The sequence below is a fragment of the Aquarana catesbeiana genome, linkage group LG06 (assembly GCF_042186555.1).
Source record: "Aquarana catesbeiana isolate 2022-GZ linkage group LG06, ASM4218655v1, whole genome shotgun sequence".
In the NCBI taxonomy this organism is placed as follows: Eukaryota; Metazoa; Chordata; class Amphibia; order Anura; family Ranidae; genus Aquarana; species Aquarana catesbeiana.
In genome coordinates, this window is record NC_133329.1 from 316,845,631 (window position 1) to 316,868,427 (window position 22,797).

At 41.0% G+C, this 22,797-nt stretch overlaps 1 protein-coding gene across 2 annotated transcripts in view; it reads right to left on the minus strand.

Moving 5' to 3' along the window:
• The window catches only part of COL6A2 (collagen type VI alpha 2 chain), a 75,056-nt gene extending 52,763 nt beyond the window's left edge, over positions 1–22,293 (minus strand). Inside the window, exons 1-12 of one of the 2 annotated variants that reach the window (XM_073633711.1) lie at positions 22,135–22,292; positions 18,014–18,108; positions 13,718–14,340; positions 10,732–10,752; positions 4,202–4,267; positions 2,321–2,374; positions 2,188–2,232; positions 2,071–2,097; positions 1,959–1,985; positions 1,829–1,873; positions 1,454–1,507; positions 277–339 (exon numbers count right to left, since the gene is read on the minus strand). In XM_073633711.1, coding sequence (XP_073489812.1) covers positions 277–339; positions 1,454–1,507; positions 1,829–1,873; positions 1,959–1,985; positions 2,071–2,097; positions 2,188–2,232; positions 2,321–2,374; positions 4,202–4,267; positions 10,732–10,752; positions 13,718–14,340; positions 18,014–18,101 — 1,113 coding nt within the window. In that variant the 5' untranslated portion in view covers positions 18,102–18,108; positions 22,135–22,292. Of the gene's footprint in view, positions 1–276; positions 340–1,453; positions 1,508–1,828; positions 1,874–1,958; positions 1,986–2,070; positions 2,098–2,187; positions 2,233–2,320; positions 2,375–4,201; positions 4,268–10,731; positions 10,753–13,717; positions 14,341–18,013; positions 18,109–22,134 lie in introns of both variants that reach the window. The other variant, XM_073633712.1, reaches the window with a different exon arrangement.
• Positions 22,294–22,797: the final 504 nt, after the last annotated feature.

Consider the following 22,797-nt stretch of genomic DNA (forward strand, 5'->3'; position numbering starts at 1 on the left):
TTGTTTCATCTCTAGGCTGGTCACTTCATTCAGCATATGTAAGGAGTTATAACCACTTTAATTCTTGATTTACAACCGATCACTAAAACAGCATTGGTCCATGAGCATAAGAATTTATAAAAATCTAATGAAATGATCATTGGGAATATATGCTGTATATCTTGCAAAGGCAAGACCTTGTTGCGTGAATAAACAGATGTAAGCCATCTTGAATGTAAATGAAGTGTTCTATGATATCTTATCTCCTATGGCTGAAAACATAAAGAAACCACACACCTTTGGTCCAGGGTCTCCATCATCTCCCCTGTCTCCAGCATCTCCTGCATAGCCATTAGGGCCCTGAAGAATAAATAATATACATATGTGAAATTTCACAGTACAGAATGTGTTTAAAAAGGTCTATAGCATTAGTTTCTATAAGCAACAGAAGAGCACATACAAACTTCCAAAGTCACCCAATAACATAGCCTAATCAAGCACAGCAAAGCAAAGTTTTCCTGCTCTGTCCTGACTCTCCAACCAAGTCCAATGTAAGCTGACAATGTTCTTTTGTCAGATCCAATTGGGAACTTTATTTCAGAAGGGCAACAGGTACACAACCAGCAGCTTGGTCATTTGTCTAAATCTTTACCTGTACTAGCAATGCATAACTCAATTATTCTGTACATAGCACCTTTAAAAAAACTGGCATGGCTATGGCTAAGCAGTTATGTTAATTTGTTTTGCTTATTTTAACTCCAAAAAAAGTTGTTATAACTATATTTATATAATAATCAAATATGTATGATTTTTTTTTCAAACTGCCCAATAAATATATTGCTTCCATGCAACCATGGCAAACTCAGGGTGAACATTGTTAATGTGCAGAATGCCCCTTGGAGTGGTCATGCACAGATATCCTGTATAGTTTATTAAAGGGAAAGGAGCACCAGAATGATGTAATATGCAAATAGTGCCTTCAGTTAATGAAGTCTAATGGACCCAATCTTCTTCCACATGTTACTGTTACTTCATTCTCATAATGGACAGCATCATTCACCAACAGTGAGGCACAGGAGTAGGCAGGGGATGGGTATTCATAATTGCGAAACAGGAACTATATGGATATGAGAGGCCAAGGTACTTACTATGCATGGCTGCCTGTTAGGGAAGTTCGCTTAGCTTATGAAAACTCAGATTGTAAATCTATCAGATGTAATGGTCATTGCTTCTTTCTTTAGATCAAAGCAGTACATAACCACTTTCAGAGGTAGGTTCCTGTTAACTTCGTCAGGGTTGTATTCAGACGTCATGCTAATCTGGGCTCCTGCATACAATGTTTTTTTATTTTATTTTACAGACTCCCCATGCTTTATTTTTGCACCAGTTAATACAAAAATACGACAATTAAGTCGGTACACTATTTGATTTTAAAGTTTTACACCTTATGGTATATATGATCCTGAAAGCTTACCTTATCTCCAGGATCTCCCTTACAGCCAGGAGAACCAATTCGACCCGCTTTACCCTATAAAAAAAAAATATTGAAATTGGCCGTCAGTGACATTCATTTATTGTTGAAATGGAAACTCTTTTACCCTTTATTTAACATACACTGAAAATCTGTATAATAAAACTGCATTTCAAGCAGTAAAAACACACGGTTATTTATTACCTTCAGAATAATTTTAGCTTGTACATTGTTGTGGGGGCTAAATAATGCCCGATTCTATACAATATCTGTCTAAATAATTTAGCAACTATCTTCTTCTTTTTATGTTAATATGAATACATTTGTAAATTCAGTATATATAGTCTTAGTATAGTGAAGGTAGAGATTTGCGCCTACCTTCTGTCCATCTGTACCATTTCTTCCAGCCAGCCCAGCTGATCCCTGTGTCATAAGGAGAAAACAGTTAATAAAGCACAAACTTCAACCTCTGAACCCTTTAATTACACCCATCCACCAAACTACCTACCTTTCTTCCATCTGTTCCAAAATCTCCCTGTGAAACACAAGGCAAAGACAGTTACAGGTGACCAACCACACTTACCATATCAAGCATGACTGATGAAGGAGTTCATTTTTACCTTTTCACCTTTCAACCCTGAAACACCCTAAAAGAGAAGGAACTGTGGTTATATAAAATCATTTATAATGAGAACAGTACAGATTGGTGATAAATGTAGTTCTTTTGAACTTCAAACCTTGGGCCCGGGATATCCAATTGGTCCTTCAATTCCAGGGTCTCCCTAAAAGAGAAGAGATCAAGACATGAGCACAGTCAAATATTAGGTCAGGTAGATTACATGCTTTCTAGTACATAAATTGGTTACTGACCTGCCGTCCTTTTGGTCCAACGGCTCCAGGTTCACCAGCATTTCCTTTGGCACCCTAAAAAATATAAGAGAAAAGATCAGGTGTGGAAGTAAGCAGGTATTCAGAAATGTGATCAAAGGATGCTTTAATGCTTCATGTTCTTCTGCAGATGTCTCTGTAAGGTATATACTCAAAGAAAAAAAATTACCTTTCTATGAGTTTGATCTTTAAGTCCAGTCTTGAAAATCTTTGCTGACCTATTATATTAATTTGTAGAGTTGGGAGAACAATTTGAGCCGAGCAAAAGTTCGGCCTAAACATCGCCTGTTCGGCGAACACCGGAATTTGCGGGGCGCTTGGTGGGATGTTCGTCTGCCGAGTGCCCCACAATGCCAATCAGGGCATAGTGAATAGCTGGTCGTTAAGGAGCAGGTCGGGAAGCTGGTTACTGCGTCCTTAACAATGGATGCGCCATCAGCTGTCAACTGAATGAAAAAAAAAACATCGCCAGCAATAGCAAAAATTTAAAAAAAAAACGGCCTAGGGGTGGCCTGGTATGGTTCAGGACTGCTGAACTGCATGCTCAGATAAGGGTCTGGTATAGATTTTGGGGGGGGAAACCCACGCCGTTTTTTTAAAAACTTTGACGTGGGGTTCCCCTTAAAATCCATAGCAGACTCAAAGGGCCTGGTATGGATTGTGGGGGGGACCCCACACCATTTTTGTTTTCCTTTTTTGTATTGCCGGAAATGGTATTGCATTGCTGGAAATTTTAATTTTATTTTGTTTCTTTATAAATTTCAGTTCTATACATAGTACAGATTCGCCACTTTACAGGCAGATTAAGGGGATCCCCAGGCACTATATTTAAAGGAATTTTTCATTTTTATTCTTTCACTTTAAGCATCATAAAAATCACTGCTCCTTTAAAAGCAATCTTTTTAAAAAGTTTTTTTTGCATTGGTACATTTCCCCCAGGGTAGTATCCGGGCCCTCATACCCTTATTATGACCAATAACTTGCATTTATGCCTTCAAAATGGGGACTTTTCATTTTTTTAAATTTGGGTCCCATAGACTTCAATGAGGTTCACGGTTCGGGCCAAACTTTTGCAATGTTCGAGAGTTCTGGTGCGAACCGAACCAGGGGGTGTTCGACATATCTCTATTAATTTGACTTAATGCTGTTTCTATTAAAGTAACATAGGTAACACCTTACAAAGGTAACAAGGTAGAAGAAAATAAGGCTGGTGCTACTATGGGAATAAATGGGCAGTCTTCTAGAGACAGGGATTCATTGTCACAGCCCTAGTCACCATGCTACCATACATACAAAGGAATGGTAATGCTTCTTAGTACAATTTTCTACCCATTGCATCCTGTGATTATTTTATCTAAAACTACTGCTAGAGAGTGCTATTGGAAGCAGCATGGTATATATTCCTAACTACATTTAAATGTGTAGGGTGGCAACAAAGAAAGATGGTTTCAGGTCTCCTGAACTACAAAGAGTCTTCTGACTTCTATCAACATACCCTGCATCCTCTTTCCTCTATATGTCTCTTCCTGCATTTAGCCTCAAATGTCCAGAGGTGGACGGATGAGGGGAGCGAAAAAGGAAGAATTTATCACAAAATGTACATTCTGAGACTTGGTGGTACCTCCTCTAAGCCTGCTGCCATAGACCCTGACCCACAAATGTCCTATTTTGCTGCTACTTTGGTGGAAGCAGACTTCTAAAGGAATCAGCAGCACTGGAGTTATACACCTGAAGGTGTTTATTTTAAAACTTTAAGGGGATCTAATATCTGACATTTTTGTATATGTAACACGAATAGTTTGCACTGCAAACTCTGCAGAGAACTAAAGAAAAGAGAATCAGTTGTAAATGTATATAGGTTACCTTTTGTCCTCTCTGTCCATCTACACCAGGGGGACCTGCAATCTCCAAGCAGCTCAGTTTATAGCACTGAAAGAAACAAAAGAATTGTATGTATGAACAGAAATACAATATCAGCAACAACACGGCTAAATGTACACATACATTCAAGTTTCCTGACCCCTGGAAGATCTAGATTTCATCTAAGATGCAAATATATATTTAGTGTATGTAATGACATGACGTTTGCCTCCAATTGCTCCATTAACAGAGAATAACAGGTGTTCAGCTGCAATTTTCCTCTTGGCATATTCTGTCTATACACAATTAGACAGACTCTTAATTACGATTGAATCACCGATATCATGCTGATGTTTACAATTTTGTAAAGGTGAACAGGGGAAATGATATACTTCATTACATAATAAGAAATTAGCACACTATTCTAGAGGTAAGTAGTGGACTCTCTAAGACCCTTTCTGATGAGCATGCCCTTTGGGCAATATATCTACAAAAATTTCGGTCAAGAGGAGGATTTTGAAAGAGAGGCAAAATAACATAGATAAATAGATGAAAAATATTGAGATACAAGGATGGAGTATTATAAAGGAGCTAAATACAAAGAGAAAAAAAATACTAAAGCTGGCCAAAGATGGATCGAAACTTAGCCAGTTCAGCAGGGACTGTTCCAATTTTCGATCCATGTGTGGTTGTGCCTATTAAACAGAAGCTGATTGTTAGATCAACTTTTGCCAAACAGGCTTCTGGAAACTTTTTCTCAATCAGTCAGCTGCAGCCGCTGATCAGTATATTTTGACAGAGGAGTCCCGCTGTCAGAATACAAAGTCCTAGCGGGGAGGATTTCTTTATCCACTTTGTTTGTGTGGATGTAGGAATCTGTTCATCTATGACCAGCTTAAGGAACATGAAAAGGAGGGAGGATAGCAAGGAGAGATTAGTTGTGATGTACTGAAACAAACATACAATGCTCGTGCAAATGTTTTAAAAATGTAAATGCTAACTAAATTTACTACTGAAAGTCCACAAATTGTGTACAATAAAGCAAGATCCTTTACAGACAGGTTAGTGTTACAATAAGTGAATATTATAGTCATAAAAAAGTGGTGTATTGCAAATATCAAGGGATGATTCTATGCCAGAAATGTTCATACTGCATTATATATTTAAACTGTAAAAACTATAGCTACGTCCCTTGAATACACAGTGAGAAGTAGACCCTTTGCTAACTGTGGGACACAGAGTAATTTACTTGCTAATATGCAAATGCAATAAATTATATGTGGAAAAGACGAAAAAAAAAAGAATTTCAGGCTACTTTCATGACTTACAGTATCTCACAAAAGTGAGTACACCCCTCACATTTTTGTAAATATTTGATTATGTCTTTTCATGTGACAACACTGAAGAAATGACACTTTGCTACAATGTAGTGAGTGTACAGCTTGTATAACAGTGTAAATTTGCTGTCCCCTTAAAATAACTCAACACACAGCCATTAATGTCTAAACCGCTGGCAACAAAAGTGAGTACACCCCTAAGTGAAAATGACCAAATTGGGCCCAAAGTGTCAATATTTTGTGTGGCCACCATTATTTTCCAGCACTGCCTTAACCCCCCAGAGCTTCACAGGTTGCCACTGGAGTCCTCTCCCACTCCTTCACGACGACATCATGGAGCTGGTGGATGTTAGAGACCTTGCGCTCCTCCACCATCCATTTGAGGATGCCCCACAGATGCTCAATAGGGTTTAGGTCTGGAGACATGCTTGGCCAGTCCATCACCTTTACCCTCAGCTTCTTTAGCAAGGGAGTAGTCATCTTGGAGGTGTGTTTGGGGTCGTTATCCTGTTGGAATACTGCCCTGCAGCCCAGTCTCCAAAGGGAGGGGATCATGCTCTGCTTCAGTATGTTACAGTACATGTTGGCATTCATGGTTCCCACAATGAACTGTAGCCCCCCACTGCTAGTAGCACTCATGCAGCCCCAGATCATGACACTCCCACTACCATGCTTGACTGTAGGCAAGACACACTTGTCTGTACTCCTCACCTGGTTCCTGCCTCCTGCCACACACACTTGATACCATCTGAACCAAAAAAGTTTATCTTGGTCTCATCAGACCACAGGACGTGGTTCCAGTAATCCATATCCTTAGTCTGCTTGTCTTCAGCTGTATGCAGGCTTTCTTGTGCATCATCTTTAGAAGAGGCTTCCTTCTGGGACGACAGCCATGCAGACCAATCTTCTTATAGCCTACGCCATCTTTATGTACCGCAACAAATCTTTTTTTCAGATCCTCAGAGAGTTCTTTGCCATGAGGTGCCATGTTGAACTTTCAGTGACCAGTATGAGAGAGTGAGAGCGATAACACCAAATGTAACACACCTGCTCCCCATTCACACCTGAGACCTTGTAACGCTAACAAGTCACATGAAATCAGGGAGGGAAAATGGCTAATTGGCCCCAATTTGAAAATTTTCACTTAGGGGTGTACTCACTTTTGTTGCCAGCGGTTTAGACATTAAAGGCTGTGTGTTGAGTTATTTTGAGGGGACAGCAAATTTACACTGTTATACAAGTTGTACACTCACTATTTTACATTGTAACAAAGTGTCATTTCTTCAGTGTTGTCACATAAAAAGATATAATAAAATATTTACAAAAATGTGAGGGGTGTACTCACCTTTGTGAGATACTGTAGGTTTGTTGAACCTTATGTCTCCTTTAGCACACCACATTGTAATTGAGCACTAAGGGAGATCTGAAAGTTACCAAAAGCAAGAGGGGATGATACATGGACAGATTACGCCTACAGAGAGAATGTAGGTGGATCCAGGTTGAGTTAAGAGCTTTTGATGATCCAGGATTAGGCTGGGTTCACACCAGTGTGAATTGGATGCAGGTGTCTCAGCATCCAATTTGCATAGCAGGGGATTGTGACCGACTCTCTATGGAGTCGGTTCACACATCTCCACAGCGACTCTGATGCGAATTGCACAGAAGTCCTGTGCATCTTTTGGTCCATTTCAGATCCAAATTCAGACCAAAATTCGGACTGAAATCAGACCTGAAACGGTGAATGGAGACGCACCGGACTCCTGCTGTAAGCTGCTGTGATGAAGGTGCATTAGAATTCCAAAGCTTTCTATGATGAAGTGGCAGTCCTAAATCTATCTGTTGGAAACAGGAGGATCTGATGTTTAATAATGAAAAATTTAGATTCTAATTTTCCCCGTGTTCTCTGGGGTTCTCTGCCGTTTCTGACCTATAGAGTCCCACTACTAGACTTTTGCAGCAACGTGTGACCCTCTGGTGGTAGCTTAAGTCAGTGGTTCTCAACTCCTGTCCTCAGGACCCACTAACAGGCCAGGTTTGCAAGATAACTGAAATACATCACAGGTGATATCATTAGCTGCTCAGTGATTGCAATATTCTAGTCTGCATCTCCCCAAGGTAATACTTAAAATCTGGCCGGTTGGTGGGTCCTGAGGACAGGAGTTGAGCACCACTGGCTTAAGTGATACAACAGATGGGCTCATATTGGCACATATTGAGGTATGCATTAACTGAGGTTGATTTGTATATTAATAACAATCAAACAAATTTGGATTAAGGTATATAAAATAAAAAAAGGGGTTAATTTGTTGTATTATGATAGATGTTATGTACAATTTTTACGAGATATGAATTGATATGGCATCCTTAAAATAATGGCAATATTGCCTTATGTGTCAACTTGTTTATTGATTAAATCTACTAACCACTAATTTATATGTTATACACGGTTTGGGATCAGACAATATAGAGTACACTGATGATATGCGCACTTTATACATTCTCATTCTTGTCCTCACGCTCTTCTCCCCATCAGGTTCAAGAAGCCATGAGGTGTGTGACATCCAGCAATTTGTTTGGACCAGTACGAGGTGGCATACAGAAGTGGGGTTGTACCTTCCATGGATTGAAAGGCTGGACGTGTGAATCACAGCATAAATGGGAAGGGGAGATGCCCTGAGCACAAGGCCATACCCTCTCTAAGGAAGTCCCTATCTGGAAAGAAATGCAACAGCAAACATGTGGCTTGGTACATCCGTGCCAGGCATGATAGCTCTAGCAATATGCCTACTGGGACCAGACAGCCTGTACATGCATGAGTGTTGTGGTACTCGGCCTACAGGCTTTATGGCCAAATTACCTAGTTTATAATCCTCTCCCCAAAATCTTCGACAAATGTGGTGTATTGGTTAAACAAAAGCTACTTGATGAAAAGATGATAAGTACCAGGTAGCACTACACTCTACTATGAGTATGCGGGCTAGCACTTCATGCAGTGGATGATCCCAAGATTTAGTATAACAAAACTCTCAGACTCTGGCCAATTATATACTATCAAACCTGCATGCTTACAATTTTGAGAAACTGCTCTGAAGATACAGTGCATAAGTACAATATAAATGTCCACTTGAGATATCCAGGAAAATAGCTCTTGTCCTTTGAGTGGCTTATATGAGTACCCTGATACCAGCACATAATCTGTAGACAACATCAGCCTTATGCGCAATCTTGACATGTACAATATACAGTTTGGGTTAATCACACCGATCACCACATTACCATTAAAAGGGAGACAATAGTCATATTGAATGAACAGGTACATGTCTCTCTACTAGGAGCAGGGCCGGTGTTCTGTTGAGAAGTGCCCCCCATCGAATAGTGCCCATGCATGCGCAGGACAAAGCCGCACTTCAGCTGATTTGCCCATCAGCTGGAGTGACGTGACCAGGGCGCAGGCGCACATCTTAGGAGGCATCTCTCGATGGGAGATACCATTTCACGGCCACAAATGAAACCTATACAAATAGCGGGGGGGAGGAGACCGTAGTTCTCACATTGTGCCTCGCTGTTGCGGGGCGGTTTCACAGTGTGCTGATGGTCCGGTTTTGTCTGTATTGCAGGGCAGGTTTGCTGTGTGTTGAACGGCCGGTTTTGCCTGTATGAAAGGGCAGGTTGCAACACAGACAAAACCAGCTCTTCAACACAGCCACTAGCCACCCTCCAGCAGCAGCGATGCACAATCTGAGAACTACGGTCTCCCCCGCTGTTTGTATAGGTTTAAATTGGGCCTGTGAAATGGTATCTCCCATCGAGAGATACCTCCTACGATGTGCGCATGTGCCCTGGTTAGGTCAGCCCAGCTGATCGGCAAATCAGCTGTCGCGCTGTTCCGTAGGGCGCATGCGCCATACATATCGGGCACTTCTTGATAGCGGGCACTTCTCAACAGAACACGGGACAAGGGGTGGGCAGGAGGTACGGTTGCCCTGGGTGCAATGGTTTATTGTAGGGATGTGGGTGCCCTGACCCTAACCCTAAAGGAAGGAGGGATGCAGTTTAGCATCTTTGCCCTGGGCGCAGGATGACCTTGTCCCGGCACTGACTAGGAGAATGAAACATCTGATCACTTGTTTGTGACGATTGTCTGACTATAATTTTATAACAAGTTTGGATTTATTAGTACAGAATAGCGTACAGTTGCTGCAGGGCTCACTGTTAGTCGGGTTGGATTACGTACCACATTGGAATATACACAAAACAACTATATGCTAATACACATGAGATGACTGGGAATTCTTGCTACATTTTGTACAGCAGTTATTAAAACTAACAAGATTGGAGCTATATAAACATGTCTGCAGAGAATGTTTTAAATTGGTGGTCTCCAAACTATGGCCCAGGGGCCAGATACAGCCCTTTTGCTTGCCTATATCTGGCCCTTGGGGCAATGTTCCTCTCACTGATACAAGACACTATTCCTCCCACTGACACCATTGATGGGGTATTATTCTTCCTATTAATACCAATAATGAAGCTTTTCTACTGACTCCAATGATGGGACACTATTCTTTCTACTGACACCAATGATGGGGTACTATTCCTCCCACTGACACCAGTGATGGGGCACTATTCCTCCCACTCACACCAATGATGGGGCACTATTATTCCCACTGACACCAATGATGGGGTACTATTCCTCCCACTGACACAAATGATAGGGCACTATTTATCCCACTGACAACAATGATGGGGTACTATTCTTCCAACTGACACCAATGATGGGGTACTATTCCTCCCACTGACACTAACATCTGGCCCGCCTAAAATCTGAAAGACAGTAGATTGGCCCTTTGTTTAAAACATTTGGCGACCACTGTTTTAAATGATTTTTTTTCAGCGTGTCATTTTTTATATACTTTGATACAAAGAAAATACAATATAATCAAATGTTATCATTAAGAATTGCTATTTGGATGTGCTTAGTGGAAGAAATGTAGTTGACCCAGACAGAGATATCTCCAGACTTTTGTTGGTGGTTTATATTATTTATAGTAGGAGTTTCCTCCATTTTGGTCAGATAGTTATATGTACTAAAATAATTTTTGTAGTGTACCATATATGTGTTTATATCTATAGCTATACATATCTGTGCATATCATTTTATCTACAAAAATTACTACTCAACTTGTGTTTACATACCTCTCCATAAGCTTCGTGTTTCTGCAGAAAGATACAAAGATACAGTTAGATTCTCAACGAATTCACAAAAATCATAATGTACTTATAATATTACCTACATACTATTGTCAAATGTCCTATGTTTTTAACATATAAAGATTGTTTTTTTAATCTAGTAGTCAAAGGGCAAAGTCTATGATCAGTAAACATTAACACAATGGACCCATTCACACTTGTCTGATTTGATACTTTGCATTTTGAATGAGCTGCCAATGCACCAGAGCAGACATGGTAGTGCATTCCCATGCATTGTGATGTGCAGCAACACACAAGATGTGTTGGGTTGGCATTCAAAATGAATGGTTCCGCAATACACAGTGGCATACCTATGGAGACAGCCGCTGACCACAAATGCTGGAGGGGAGTTATTTTTACACCATGCCACTGACCAGCAATACTAGGGGAGTAATGTTTCTACCAATGACCACCAATGAAAGGGGATATTATTACGGCCACTTACATCAATGCAGGGGGTTATTATTGCTGCCAAAGGCACCTAAGCTGGAGCATATTTTACTGCCACACTAAAAGCCATAAACCATGAAACGACACCCACTTTATTGGCCAAACACCCAGGTGTTCAGCATGCGGCCATTATACACACCCAATTTTTCTTCTTGCTTTGAGGCATCCCTCTTAACTATTTTTCGATGTTGGAAACATGCAGGAGGTGGTGAATGTGAGCTCTTGCACATCGGGAGGGTTGACAATATAAGTTCAGTATGAGTGCATAAAGTTGCAACCGTACATACAGCTGCTGCTATCTGCCCTCCACCAGCTAATTCTACCCCCCCTTGGTGTGCATGACATTTTAGTTCATGATTATCACTGAAAATAATTTTGATGTATGGGGGGAAGTTTAAAAAAAATGATCTGCCCCAGGTGCCTGATATGCTAGGTGCACCACTGGCAACACACCAACATGCACACCATGTGGTAATGTTCTCCAGACTCTATTTATAGGTATAATGCCACTTTTGGACGGATGGACCCATAGAATCTATAAATATAGAGGACAGGAGAGTGAGTACACTATACTTTATGCAATTTTAAAACAAAATTAAAAAAATATATAAACAAAAAAAAATCCTCTAGCCATTTTTACAAAAATTGGATATAGTGGTAAAGTGTTCACATTTCTTTCGGGTTTTTAATTCTGCCTATAACCCACTGATGAGACTTTCACTCACTTCCTATCCCTGTGACGCCCATGCAAGAAATGGGCAGAGTGTGGGTCAATGGTACAGGAAGCCACAGACAGAAGAAACATCAGAAGTGCTAACCATTTTTTACTTTGCTTGATTGTATTTACCATTAATACCTGCGGAAAAAGCAAGTGAGAGAAAATCTTCCCAACAGGAAGACAGTGGCAATAAAAAATCTTACAGAGGCTCTAGGCTGACCCTGAGAGTTTGATCCAGTTTGGGAGGCTGCCATTGCCTGACTTCAGGAGGCATTGCTGGTTCCAGGGCAGACATGCCACTGTCCATTATGCTGCAGAAGTGCGATTTGGTTTGGAACAAGCACTGCCTCCAGGAGTCAGGAAAAGGTAGCTTGTGGCACTGAATATAAGCAGAATAGGACAGATAACAGTTGAGATAGTATTTCTTAAAAATAGGCTTCTCCTATGTGTTCTTCGAGCAATACAAAAAGGTCAAAACTACCACTTCGTAAAATGTTAGACAAATGAAACTGTAGGAGTACATAAGATTAAATCTGAAATTCTTATCTTATCTGAAGTTACAAGTTCAATAACCGTAAATAAACTGCCCTTCTGGCCCAGAATCAATGCTAGCAGCATGACATACAAAAGCCAAAAAAAAGAAGCCCTCCTTGAAACAACCATGGCCTTTTTGTTTTATTAATGATGAATTGCCCTGGGTACTTATCATATGCACATTTTTAAACCCTTTATGACAGCTATTCAAATATATGTGGCCTTAACGCCAGGCTGCCACGTGCACTGTCTTGTTCAGGGTTGCGCTTCATCTGAAAGTATCCATCATCAGCTGCTAGGATGGGCTCCCAATGAAGTCAGCACTGTGCAGCCAATCACAGAAAGGCTTAATCAGGAGGCCCTTTTACCAGCCCAATTGTTAAAGTGACATTTAAAGCGTTGGCTCTTGCCAATGTTATAGGGTTAATGTCAGCTATTCTTAAATATATTGTAGTGCAGCTAATGTAAGTATCTGAATTTGACATGATATCATCCTTTTGTAATCACCTATACAGCAGTACCTAGACAGAAAGCTAGGGGCAGGAAAGCTGCATGTACATGAGCTGACAGGGGACATGTTGACAGGAGGAAGAGCTTAGTGAGCAGAGATATAACTTCATCAGTCAGCTGCTGCTCCTTCACTGTCCAATCCAAGGGCTGGTGTAGGGAAGATGACACCTTTGTAAACAAAGAAAATTGTGCCATCCTCCTGGCTGTGCTGTGTGATGGGGCTGTGTAAAATTTTAGGACTGGATGGACAGAAATCGTTTTGTGGGTACACAGCCCCCATGTACAGTATGTCATCTGTGTATTTAGATCTTTGCTTGGAGTTAAAGAGAAGTTCCACCCCCCCCTCCAAAAATTAGAAGTCAGCAGCTACAAATTCTGTAGCTGCTGACTTTTACTATTAGGGAACTTACCTGCCCAGGCATCCAGCAGTGTTCACAACTGCACATGAGCAAATTGCGATGTGCTCTGTGAATAGGCTGGTTGCGCGGGGAAGGAGGAGGGGGTACCAGGTACCTGCTGCCCCCCAAAAGGTACAAAATGTGGGAGTAGAGGAGGCAGACAAGCAGAGCTTCCCCTTTTGGGTGAAGCTCCGCTTTAAGCTTTTACCAAAAATTAGTTCTAACCATATGATTCATTAGTTTCACAGTATTTTTTAGACTGACACTCTGTGAAGTTTAGGTATGCTACTTTCTAATGTGTGTTTCAAGACACTGAACTTACCATAACTTGAATGATTTTATCAATGGTACTCTGATCGATCTCAGTTTGGTCATTGGGATTGGTCACTGTATATGCGTTCCTGAACAGCTCATAGGGTTGGCTTGCAATCTCCCTGAGACCAGACTCATACACATCACGACTTGCAGCTACAGAGAACAGCTTGATACCTTTAGACTGAGCTGATTCGACCTGTGCCTTCACTCCTCCACATGGATTTCCAGTCACATGACCATCTGTGATCACTACTGCAAAATTTACTACATCCTGACCTTGGCTAGCCTGAGCCCTTATTGCAGCATCAATTAGTGCTGTCATATTAGAAATGGCGCAGTCAGTGAAGGTGCCCCGTCCAATATACTGGATTCCACGCAGTCGTGAAAGATATTCAGTCTTGTCGGCAGTAAGTTGGCTGTAGATTTGGACCTCATCTGAATAATGCAGACCACCATACACCCAGTTCAGAAGGATCTGGTCCCGGTAGGCAGCATTCTCTAGCTTGTCCAAGAAGGCTGGAATGAATCGCTTCATATGCTCCAGCAAGCTCTGAATTGGAGCGGTCTGTAGAATTATACTTTCGGATGTATCAATGATGAAGAACACATTGACTGGACATTTGGTTTTATCTGTAAGAAAGTATCAAAGAATATGTTAGTGCTGAGTGAGCTTGTGCCTGGCAATGTTCCCATAACAAACTGCTGAGGTCCTTGGGCCACACATCATATGGGTGTTTATTTATTTCATTGGCCTGAATTTTTATTTATTCTGACCATTGAAAAGAATAAATGCTGAAGTGCTAAACACAAATAGCGTTTAGACATGTTTAGCCACGTTTGGTGTTTTTATGCCTAAAAGCTCCTCCTTTGAACATGATACTTCTGTGTTCAGGAGAAGAAGCTTTAAATGCCTCTAATATCTGCTGCTCCTTTTTGTTCTAGTGGCTGGTGGGCATAAAATAACAGTAGGGTGGGTTTCCTGCAAACTTCATTGTCCAAGTCACCTCCTTCCTTGACATATGACAGTGTTCAAAAAGGGCATTTGTTATTCTGTGTGTCTTCCCACGTAAACGTAATAGTTTTTGTTCACAATTTTTTTTTTTTTTTTAATTTCAAATTGTTTTTTCTTGACCCATGTATCATCCACATGCCTGAACCAATAACTTTGTGTTGTACCCCTGAATGAGCTCCAAATCCTCGATGTACAGGTGAGCTAAAATGGGAGACATTGGTACTCCTAATCTTTGTTCTTGCTGGTGTTGAGACAAAGGTTGGACTGGCTTGAGTTCCATTCGGCTGCCAAAGGTCTTATTCTATTTCAGATGTCTCGTGGCAATCTCATCAGCCTTGTTTCTGACAATCATTAGAACTGATAAAGTCACTTGGATGAGTAGTAAAACATCTTCAACATTAAAGAACAAATCCAGTTTAACTACTACTAGCTATACTATGACCTGAATACATGAGAACCTTCACAGACACCCTGTCAGAAAGTCTGCACGTCTGTGTGAAAAAACATCTAATCAAGCCACAGTATAGGATAAGATTTAGTATTCATCATTCAACAGAAGACAAGTCTCTCTTGGAACAGAATCTGAAAGTCTTCCTGAGAAAAACACCCTGGAAGAATAATGTCATCTGAATCTGCTGTAGTTACCATTCACTGGGACTGTTGTAAAATTATAACTTTCTACCAAGGCACACAGTCATAGGCAGTAGTAGAAGGGTGATCAGTATGAGACAACATGTGTATACAGAGCCATAAACATAACGTCTAGGGTGCAGGCACTAGGATCTATTGGCTAGCATGTTAGGTTAAAAAGTAGATACTAATCTTGGCACATAGATGGCAATAGAGAGAAAGGAAGTTCAGAGCATTTTCAGAGCATGAGCAACAAAGGCATTATCTATTGTTAAAACAATCTTTTCAGACACAAATCTTACAGATTATGCCACAGTGTCCTACTGTAGGAAAGATCTAAGCTAGAGGACATTTTGTAAACTAAATTTGGCCATACGCTTGTAGGCAGATGCAGTTTACTTTCTCCACTGCAGGTGGCACTCAACCACAGTGGCATTGCAGATGGAGCGGAAGTCAAGAGGAACGTGGTTCCGCTATGGTTTCCTGGGTCACTGGGGGAGCTATCTGACTGGATGCTGGTGTTCTATGTGACCCTGATGGCCACCTTGGGTCGGGCAAGTGTATTTAAGACCCTGGCTGCCAGGCTTGGCATGCATTTTGCATATAGGTAGTCTAGGGACAGGTCACCCATCTGTCAGAAACAGTAATTCGTGGCAGGGAGGTTCCAGGCAAGTAGGGAAAGAGCAGGAACATCCTTCCTGAAAGCCTCCCCATTTTGGTACGGACTGGCCAGGCTGCATTACACACTTCGAGACAAACGCTGTTGGTGCACCCAAGACCTACTGCTTTACTTTTTTGCTGCAACATTCTGAAGGTGCACCCCACCGGGTTGTCTTCCCACTTTGCTTTGTTGAACCTTAAACGAGAATTGCAGCCAAAACCTGCTTGGCTGTATTTCTCCTGTGGAGCATGAGAGTGCAGTTCATTCTGCACTCCTGTGACCCGTTTTCAGCAAACAGCAGGCTGAAGCCCGCTGTCAGCTGATGTCACAGAGCCGGTCCAGGCTGGGGAAAGATTGCGACCATATGGTCAAGATGCACCCAGATGCCTGGACCGTCACCTGGCTCAGGCTCTCAGTGAGCCACTGAGAGCCTGAGCTAGCCGCTCCTGTCCCCTTCAAAGCCCAGCGCTCCAGTAAGTGCGGGGGAGGGGGAGAGGAACACAGAGTTGGTGACGGACAGTCACCAGCTCTCTTCTCACAGAGCACTGAGCAATCAGTGGTCTTTGAACACTCAGTTCTCAGTCTTAGAGCTGGCGGGGGACAGATGCAGCATTGGGTAAGTATGATTAAAAAAAAAAAAAACATGCTTCTCTTTTAACTTCAATACAGTTCTGTTTCTGAAACTGGACTGTGAGTGTTTACTGCAGCTGCGCCACACTGCACCTCCTCACGCACTGCTGATAATCCAGCTGAAATTAATTTATAGGATGGATGTGTTGGCTTCTTCTAGTTAGACATCCTTTGATTGAAAAAATCGAAGGAGCTGGGTCTAAAAAATTGTTGGACAAAACAGCAGTGTGTTTGTGTGTTCAATAAGCAACCTAGCCTTCTTCATCTGCTTTAACTGCTTCCCGACCGCCTCACGACGATATATGTCGGCAGAAGGGCACGTACAGGCAGAATCACGTACCTATACGCTGCCCTTCAAGAGGCGGCTTGTGGGCGCGCGCGCCCACCGGGAACTTTGTGAGCGTGAGCGTGAGTCCCACTGACTCGATGTCCGCGGGGATACCTGCGATCTTCTCACGGAGAGGAAGAAAGGGGAAATGGTAATGTAAACAAGCATTTCCTTGTTCTGCCTAGTGACAGTGTCACTGATCACAGCTCCCTGTAATCGGGAGCGGTGATCAGTGTTGTGTCACACACAGGCCCTCCCCCCCACAGTTAGAATCACTCCCTAGGACACACTTAACCCTACAGCGCCACTTAGTGGTTAACCCCTTCACCGCCAGTCACATTTACACAGTAATCAATGCATTTTTAATTGCACTGATCATTGTATAAATGTGAATGGTCCCCACATTGCGCCAAAAGTGTCCGATCTGTCCGCCATAATGTTGCAGTCACAATAAAAATCACTGATTGCCGCCATTACTAATAAAAAAAATAATTAATAAAAATTCCATAAAACTATCCCCTATTATGTAAACGCTATAACTTTTGCGCAAACCAATCAATAAACGCTTATTGCGATTTTTGTTTTACCAAAAATATGTAGAAGAATACGTATCGGCCTAAACCGAGGAAAAAATACGTTTTTTTACATATTTTTGGGGGATATTTATTATAGCAAAAAGTAAAAAATAATGAATATTTTTCAAAATTGACGCTATTGTTTTGTTTATAGCGCAAAAAAAAAAAAAAAAAAAACCCACAGAGGAGATCAAATACCACCAAAAGAAAGCTCTATTTGTGGGAAAAAAAGGACGTTTGGGAGCCACATCGCACGACCGTGCAATTGTCAGTTAAAGCAACGCAGTGCCGAATCGCAAAAAGTGCTCCGGTCTTTGGCCAGCTAAATGGTCCGGGGCTGAAGTGGTTAATATTACAAGTCTAGTGTTCTTAAGCCTATGGTCTATCAAAATCCACAAAAACATTATATCATTAATATGTTTGCAACCTCACAGATCTTCTGTAGTCTGAGAAAAATATCAAGTTACCTGCACATGATTTTTGATCACCATTCTGTGCCCAGAGAGAGCCAAATGTGGTGGCAAGCAGCAAACACAGCACATGGAGCTTGGCCATGACTGCTCTGTGGAGATAAACAGAGGACAATACACCACAATGTTAATGATACATAGCATTCAGATACTGATAATATAATGAGATATATCAGTCACATGCATGACAGCACCACAAAATTTAACATTCACATAGCATTAATTTACATAAAGATTAGTGGTGGAAAAATAAACATATCCTTATACTCTGCCCAGTGTTCTATCTGTGTTCTTCTTGGGGAACTCCCCCCCTGTCCTGATAACCATTGTCATTGGGGCAGAAAGCATACCTCCCAACTTTTTGAGATGGGAATGAGGGACACCTATCAGCAAAAGTATGCAGGCATAGGACACACCCCTTGCCACGCCCCCTTAAAGGAGAAGTGTACAAAAAAAAACAAGATTGGTTAAACCCACAAGTGTTTTTTTTTACCACTACTATTCCTTCATATTGGCTTTTGGAATTTACAAATGCTGCAAATTAGAAATCAGATGAAAGGTTTAGCACTGGAAAACACTTTATGATAGATAAAAAGTGCGTTTTATATACATCTATATAGATTAGACCAAAATGAGGGACAAATGAGGAGGAATGAGTAACAGAGGAACATTGCCCCAAATCAGGGACAGTCCCTCCATATCAGGGACAGTCCCTCCAAATCAGGGACACTTGGGAGGTATGCAGAAAGTGATCGAAAATCGAAAGTTTTCATTTTTCCAGGAACAGAAGGTGAGGGGAAATCTTATAACTGGGAACCCTTGTCTAACAAAGATTATTATTCCCTAAATAGAGATTCCCTTACTTCCTGTTGTGTCTGCAAGACAGGAAGTGAAAGAAACTCTCCCAACAGAGCACAGACAGAAAATAAAACAAACACCTGTGGTGGAATGCAATAGGGGTTTAGTGAGTAGAACAACTGAATTCAGAATTATAAGGAGGCCAAGCCTTAGCCAGTACAGGGCCTGGGTTGCATTCTCAGGAACGACAGAGATTTTTTTAATCTACTGATATGTTTCATTGTTGGATGGAAACAGTGTCCTCACTGTCCACATTGGCCAATGAGAGTCTCTCTTTCATTGTGCCTTACTACGTTGGTGGCATAAAAAAGAGAATATGATTGGTTGTTAGGAGCAGAAAAACAATTTTTTTTTCAGAAATGATCATAAAGAGGCCCTCAGTGATGGTGGTCTATGTAAAATAAAGAAAGGAAAATTAAAATAATGACCATCTCATCAGGCTTAAATAACATACTTGGAGTTGTGGCCCATAGCTTGGTAACTAAAATGGCCAATGCGATTATTATTCCAAAAATTTTTTTTTAGAAGGACCATATTGTGTTCAAAGCTTACAACTATCTGATTTATCGATCACAATCACGAAAACGTCATAGATTTAAAGTAAACCTGTCACAAACCAGAGCAATTCCAACTTAACATTAAAAAAAATACATCCGAAGAGGTTACCTTTAACAGGAATCAAAATTCAAAATCTCAGCACACCTAGAGATACAAGCTTTTATCTATAGTTAGGCTTTTCTTCCACATTAAATCCTTCTATACTGTATACCCAGCCTCAGGTGATAGACAGAGATTAAACAAATCCTCCTACAAAAGTTGTACCTGTTTATGCGCAGTTTTCTCTTTTCTACACCAATTCAAAGTGCTGAATTATAAAGCTTCATTGTGAGTTCAGAAAAAAGGGGGCAGAGAGCTGAAATCACACAGTTCAGAGCTCACTGAGGAGAGCTCCGGGATCTGATTGGAGGGAAGGGAAAAGACACCCCCACCCCACCTCCTTCACACAGCAGACAAAAATGATGATTCCTGAAAACCTTTCTCTTCAGGGAAGCCTACCCTACCCTCACCTAACAACAACTGTTTTTTCATTTTCTCCATCAGCTCATCCCCCACAGTGATTAACTTTTGTTCCACTTGACCCTCCCTTCTAGATTGTAAGCTCTAACGAGCAGGGCCCTCTGATCCCTCCTGTATCGATTTGTATTGTAAGTGTACTGTCTGCCCTCATGTTGTAAACCGCTGCGCAAACTGTTGGCGCTATATATGTATTATAATAATAATAACATTTAGTGCTCTTAATTGAGACAAGTACACACTATAGAACAGGGGTCTCCAAACTATGGCCCTCCAGTTATTCAGGAACTACAATTCCCATCATGCCTAGTCATCTCTGTGAGTGTCAGAGTTTTACAATGCCTCATGGGACATGTAGTTCCGCAACAGCTAGAGGGTCGTAGTTTGGAGATCCCTGCGGGGATATGCTTTGCTCCTATTTCATGTCTCAGGTTTACAACCACTTTAAAGTCTTATGTAAATGTTGACTTTTTCTGCAAAGTCAAGTTTGCCGCTTCATCCTCTCAATTTCAGCTGCTCTCTATTGCTCAATGAGGCCACCCATCTCCCAATAAGGAGACTTGGGAGGAGGGAGGGTATAGGGCCAACCTTGACTTTTGAATGTAATTCAACTTCCTAGATTTTTAGATCTATTGAGAATTTTTTACATATGGATTTTATTCAAAGTATAAAAAAATGCTTAATTTTAGCAGTTTTACAAACGCTTTACTTGAGCATAGAGTAAAGCCCCTTACACGGGCCGTTTTGATCTTGTTATTCAGGTGCATAGTGATATCACAAATCAACAAATGGACTGCCTGGTTTTTTTGCACTATTTATTGGAATGCATAAGGAATCTGAGTGGAATATGGAGCACAGTGCACTTTATAGCTAATTATTTATTTTATTTTTTTGATTATTGAATTTATAGTGGATTGCAATTTATACTACTTATATTTCTAATATGCACTTTTTGATATTTGCAATGGCGTTGCACTTTTTTTTTTTGCAGGTGGACCTGTTTGGAAGCTCCATGTAAATTTATGGGCAGTCATTTATATCCAACTACCTCCGAGTCTGTCCAGGACCGGAAAAAAGGAAAAAGGTCTGCCTCCTTTTTACGATCTTACAGACCTAAACACGATGGATTGGTGATAGTCTAACGTAAACAGGCACAAGTCTGTTTTTATGGGTCAACATGGGTCCGGAAAGCTCCTCTTTTGTAAAGGGAGAATAAAAGTGAATGGGCACAAAAATCACAAAAGCAATACCTGTCCGGTTCTGCTCCAATTCAGCAGATCTGTTTGCAGATCCTTTGCTTGTCTGATTGTATGGTTCCCCTGTGAAAGGCCCCCCGAGTGTTACTAGTCCCTCCTCCTTCTAATAAATGTAAATCAGAAAAGGGTTTCCCAAATCCAGGCACACATGACGTCATATTATCAGTGGAGGGGACTTGCAAGATTATATATAAAATCAATTCAAGTGCCCCTTTTAAAAGCTGAAAAAGTATGAAGTACAAAAGTGCTTGAAATTACCAAAAATAATAATGAAAGTATTACTAACATAAAACATCCCAAAGACACTGTACCTATAGGGTCTGAGGCATACCCCTGGAGAGGACACAATAGTAAATCTCACAGCAACTTTACCTTTTGACAACAGGCAGCTTTGTCAAAACAGGTATTTACAAACAGTTATTAGTTAAACAGTTAAAAACTTTTTAAAAAATTGTTCCAATAAAGACCAAATGTCAAATGTATTATTTATTTATACCTATTCAAGTCGGCTATTTTGCCCATATTAGGCTTCACCAGGCTGCATGCTGTTGGTTGATCACAGAACTACAAGTACCAGCAGTCCCTGTCCACATAGCTAACAGCAGGGTATTTCACCTACATAGCTTGATTTTAGGCAGATACAGTTTAAAAGCTTAAACAATTGATTTATTCTGTGGGGTATACCATAATGGAGAAACAATACAACCACACGCAAGATTTTGCAAAGTAAAGTAACCAGAGTAATACAAAAATAGAGTACTAATATAATTATCACTGATGCTTTTTACAAGCTATGTATACCAAGCAAAGCAAAAGAAAAATAAACTGAATAGCAGTGTGATTGTCACACTCTGCTGATTTCCAGCACTGCCCTTCATCTTTTTGGAAGTGAATAAAAAATTAAAATGTATGTGATGCATAGACACTTACCTAACAGATAGTCAAGCAATCAGGGATGTTTTATTTGCTCAGTTATTGGCCAGATCTGTGCATCCTCTGTGGGGAGAGAGAAGCTGCTTCCTAGGATGGGACCTGCTTCCACCGACAGAAACTTTTGCTCCCTACACCCAAACTCAGCTTTTTTTTTCCAACTTTGGCTCATCCCCTTCCAGGCATTGGATATTATAAGTGGGCTCTGTTACCACTGGGTGGTGCTGTGGATCCACTGTATGGAGGGCTGTAGGATGGTCTCATTTTATGGGAAGGGAAAGTCTCTGATCCTAAATCTTTTCCTTTGCAGATTACTTTTTGAGTAGCAAAATCATTATTTAGTGGTCTGATTCACTTATTTAATGCTTTCCAGCTGCTGTAGGACTACAAATCACAGCAGACAATGACAGTGTGCAGGGATTGTGTCATTTTCCTGGCTGCAGTATTTTCCTGGCTGTAGTACTCAAGCTTGAGCGACTATAGCTAAACCATAAACTTTCTAGGGCTCAGATATCTGCAAGGGTGTGTCACTGACAGTACAGTACAGATAGTACAGGAATGAGAGAGGCCAGATGATACGTAAGGTATCGGCTGTGTGTCACACATTCTTGGAAATCAACCATCACACTGGCAAATTATCACAAGAACTCAAAATTCCCATAA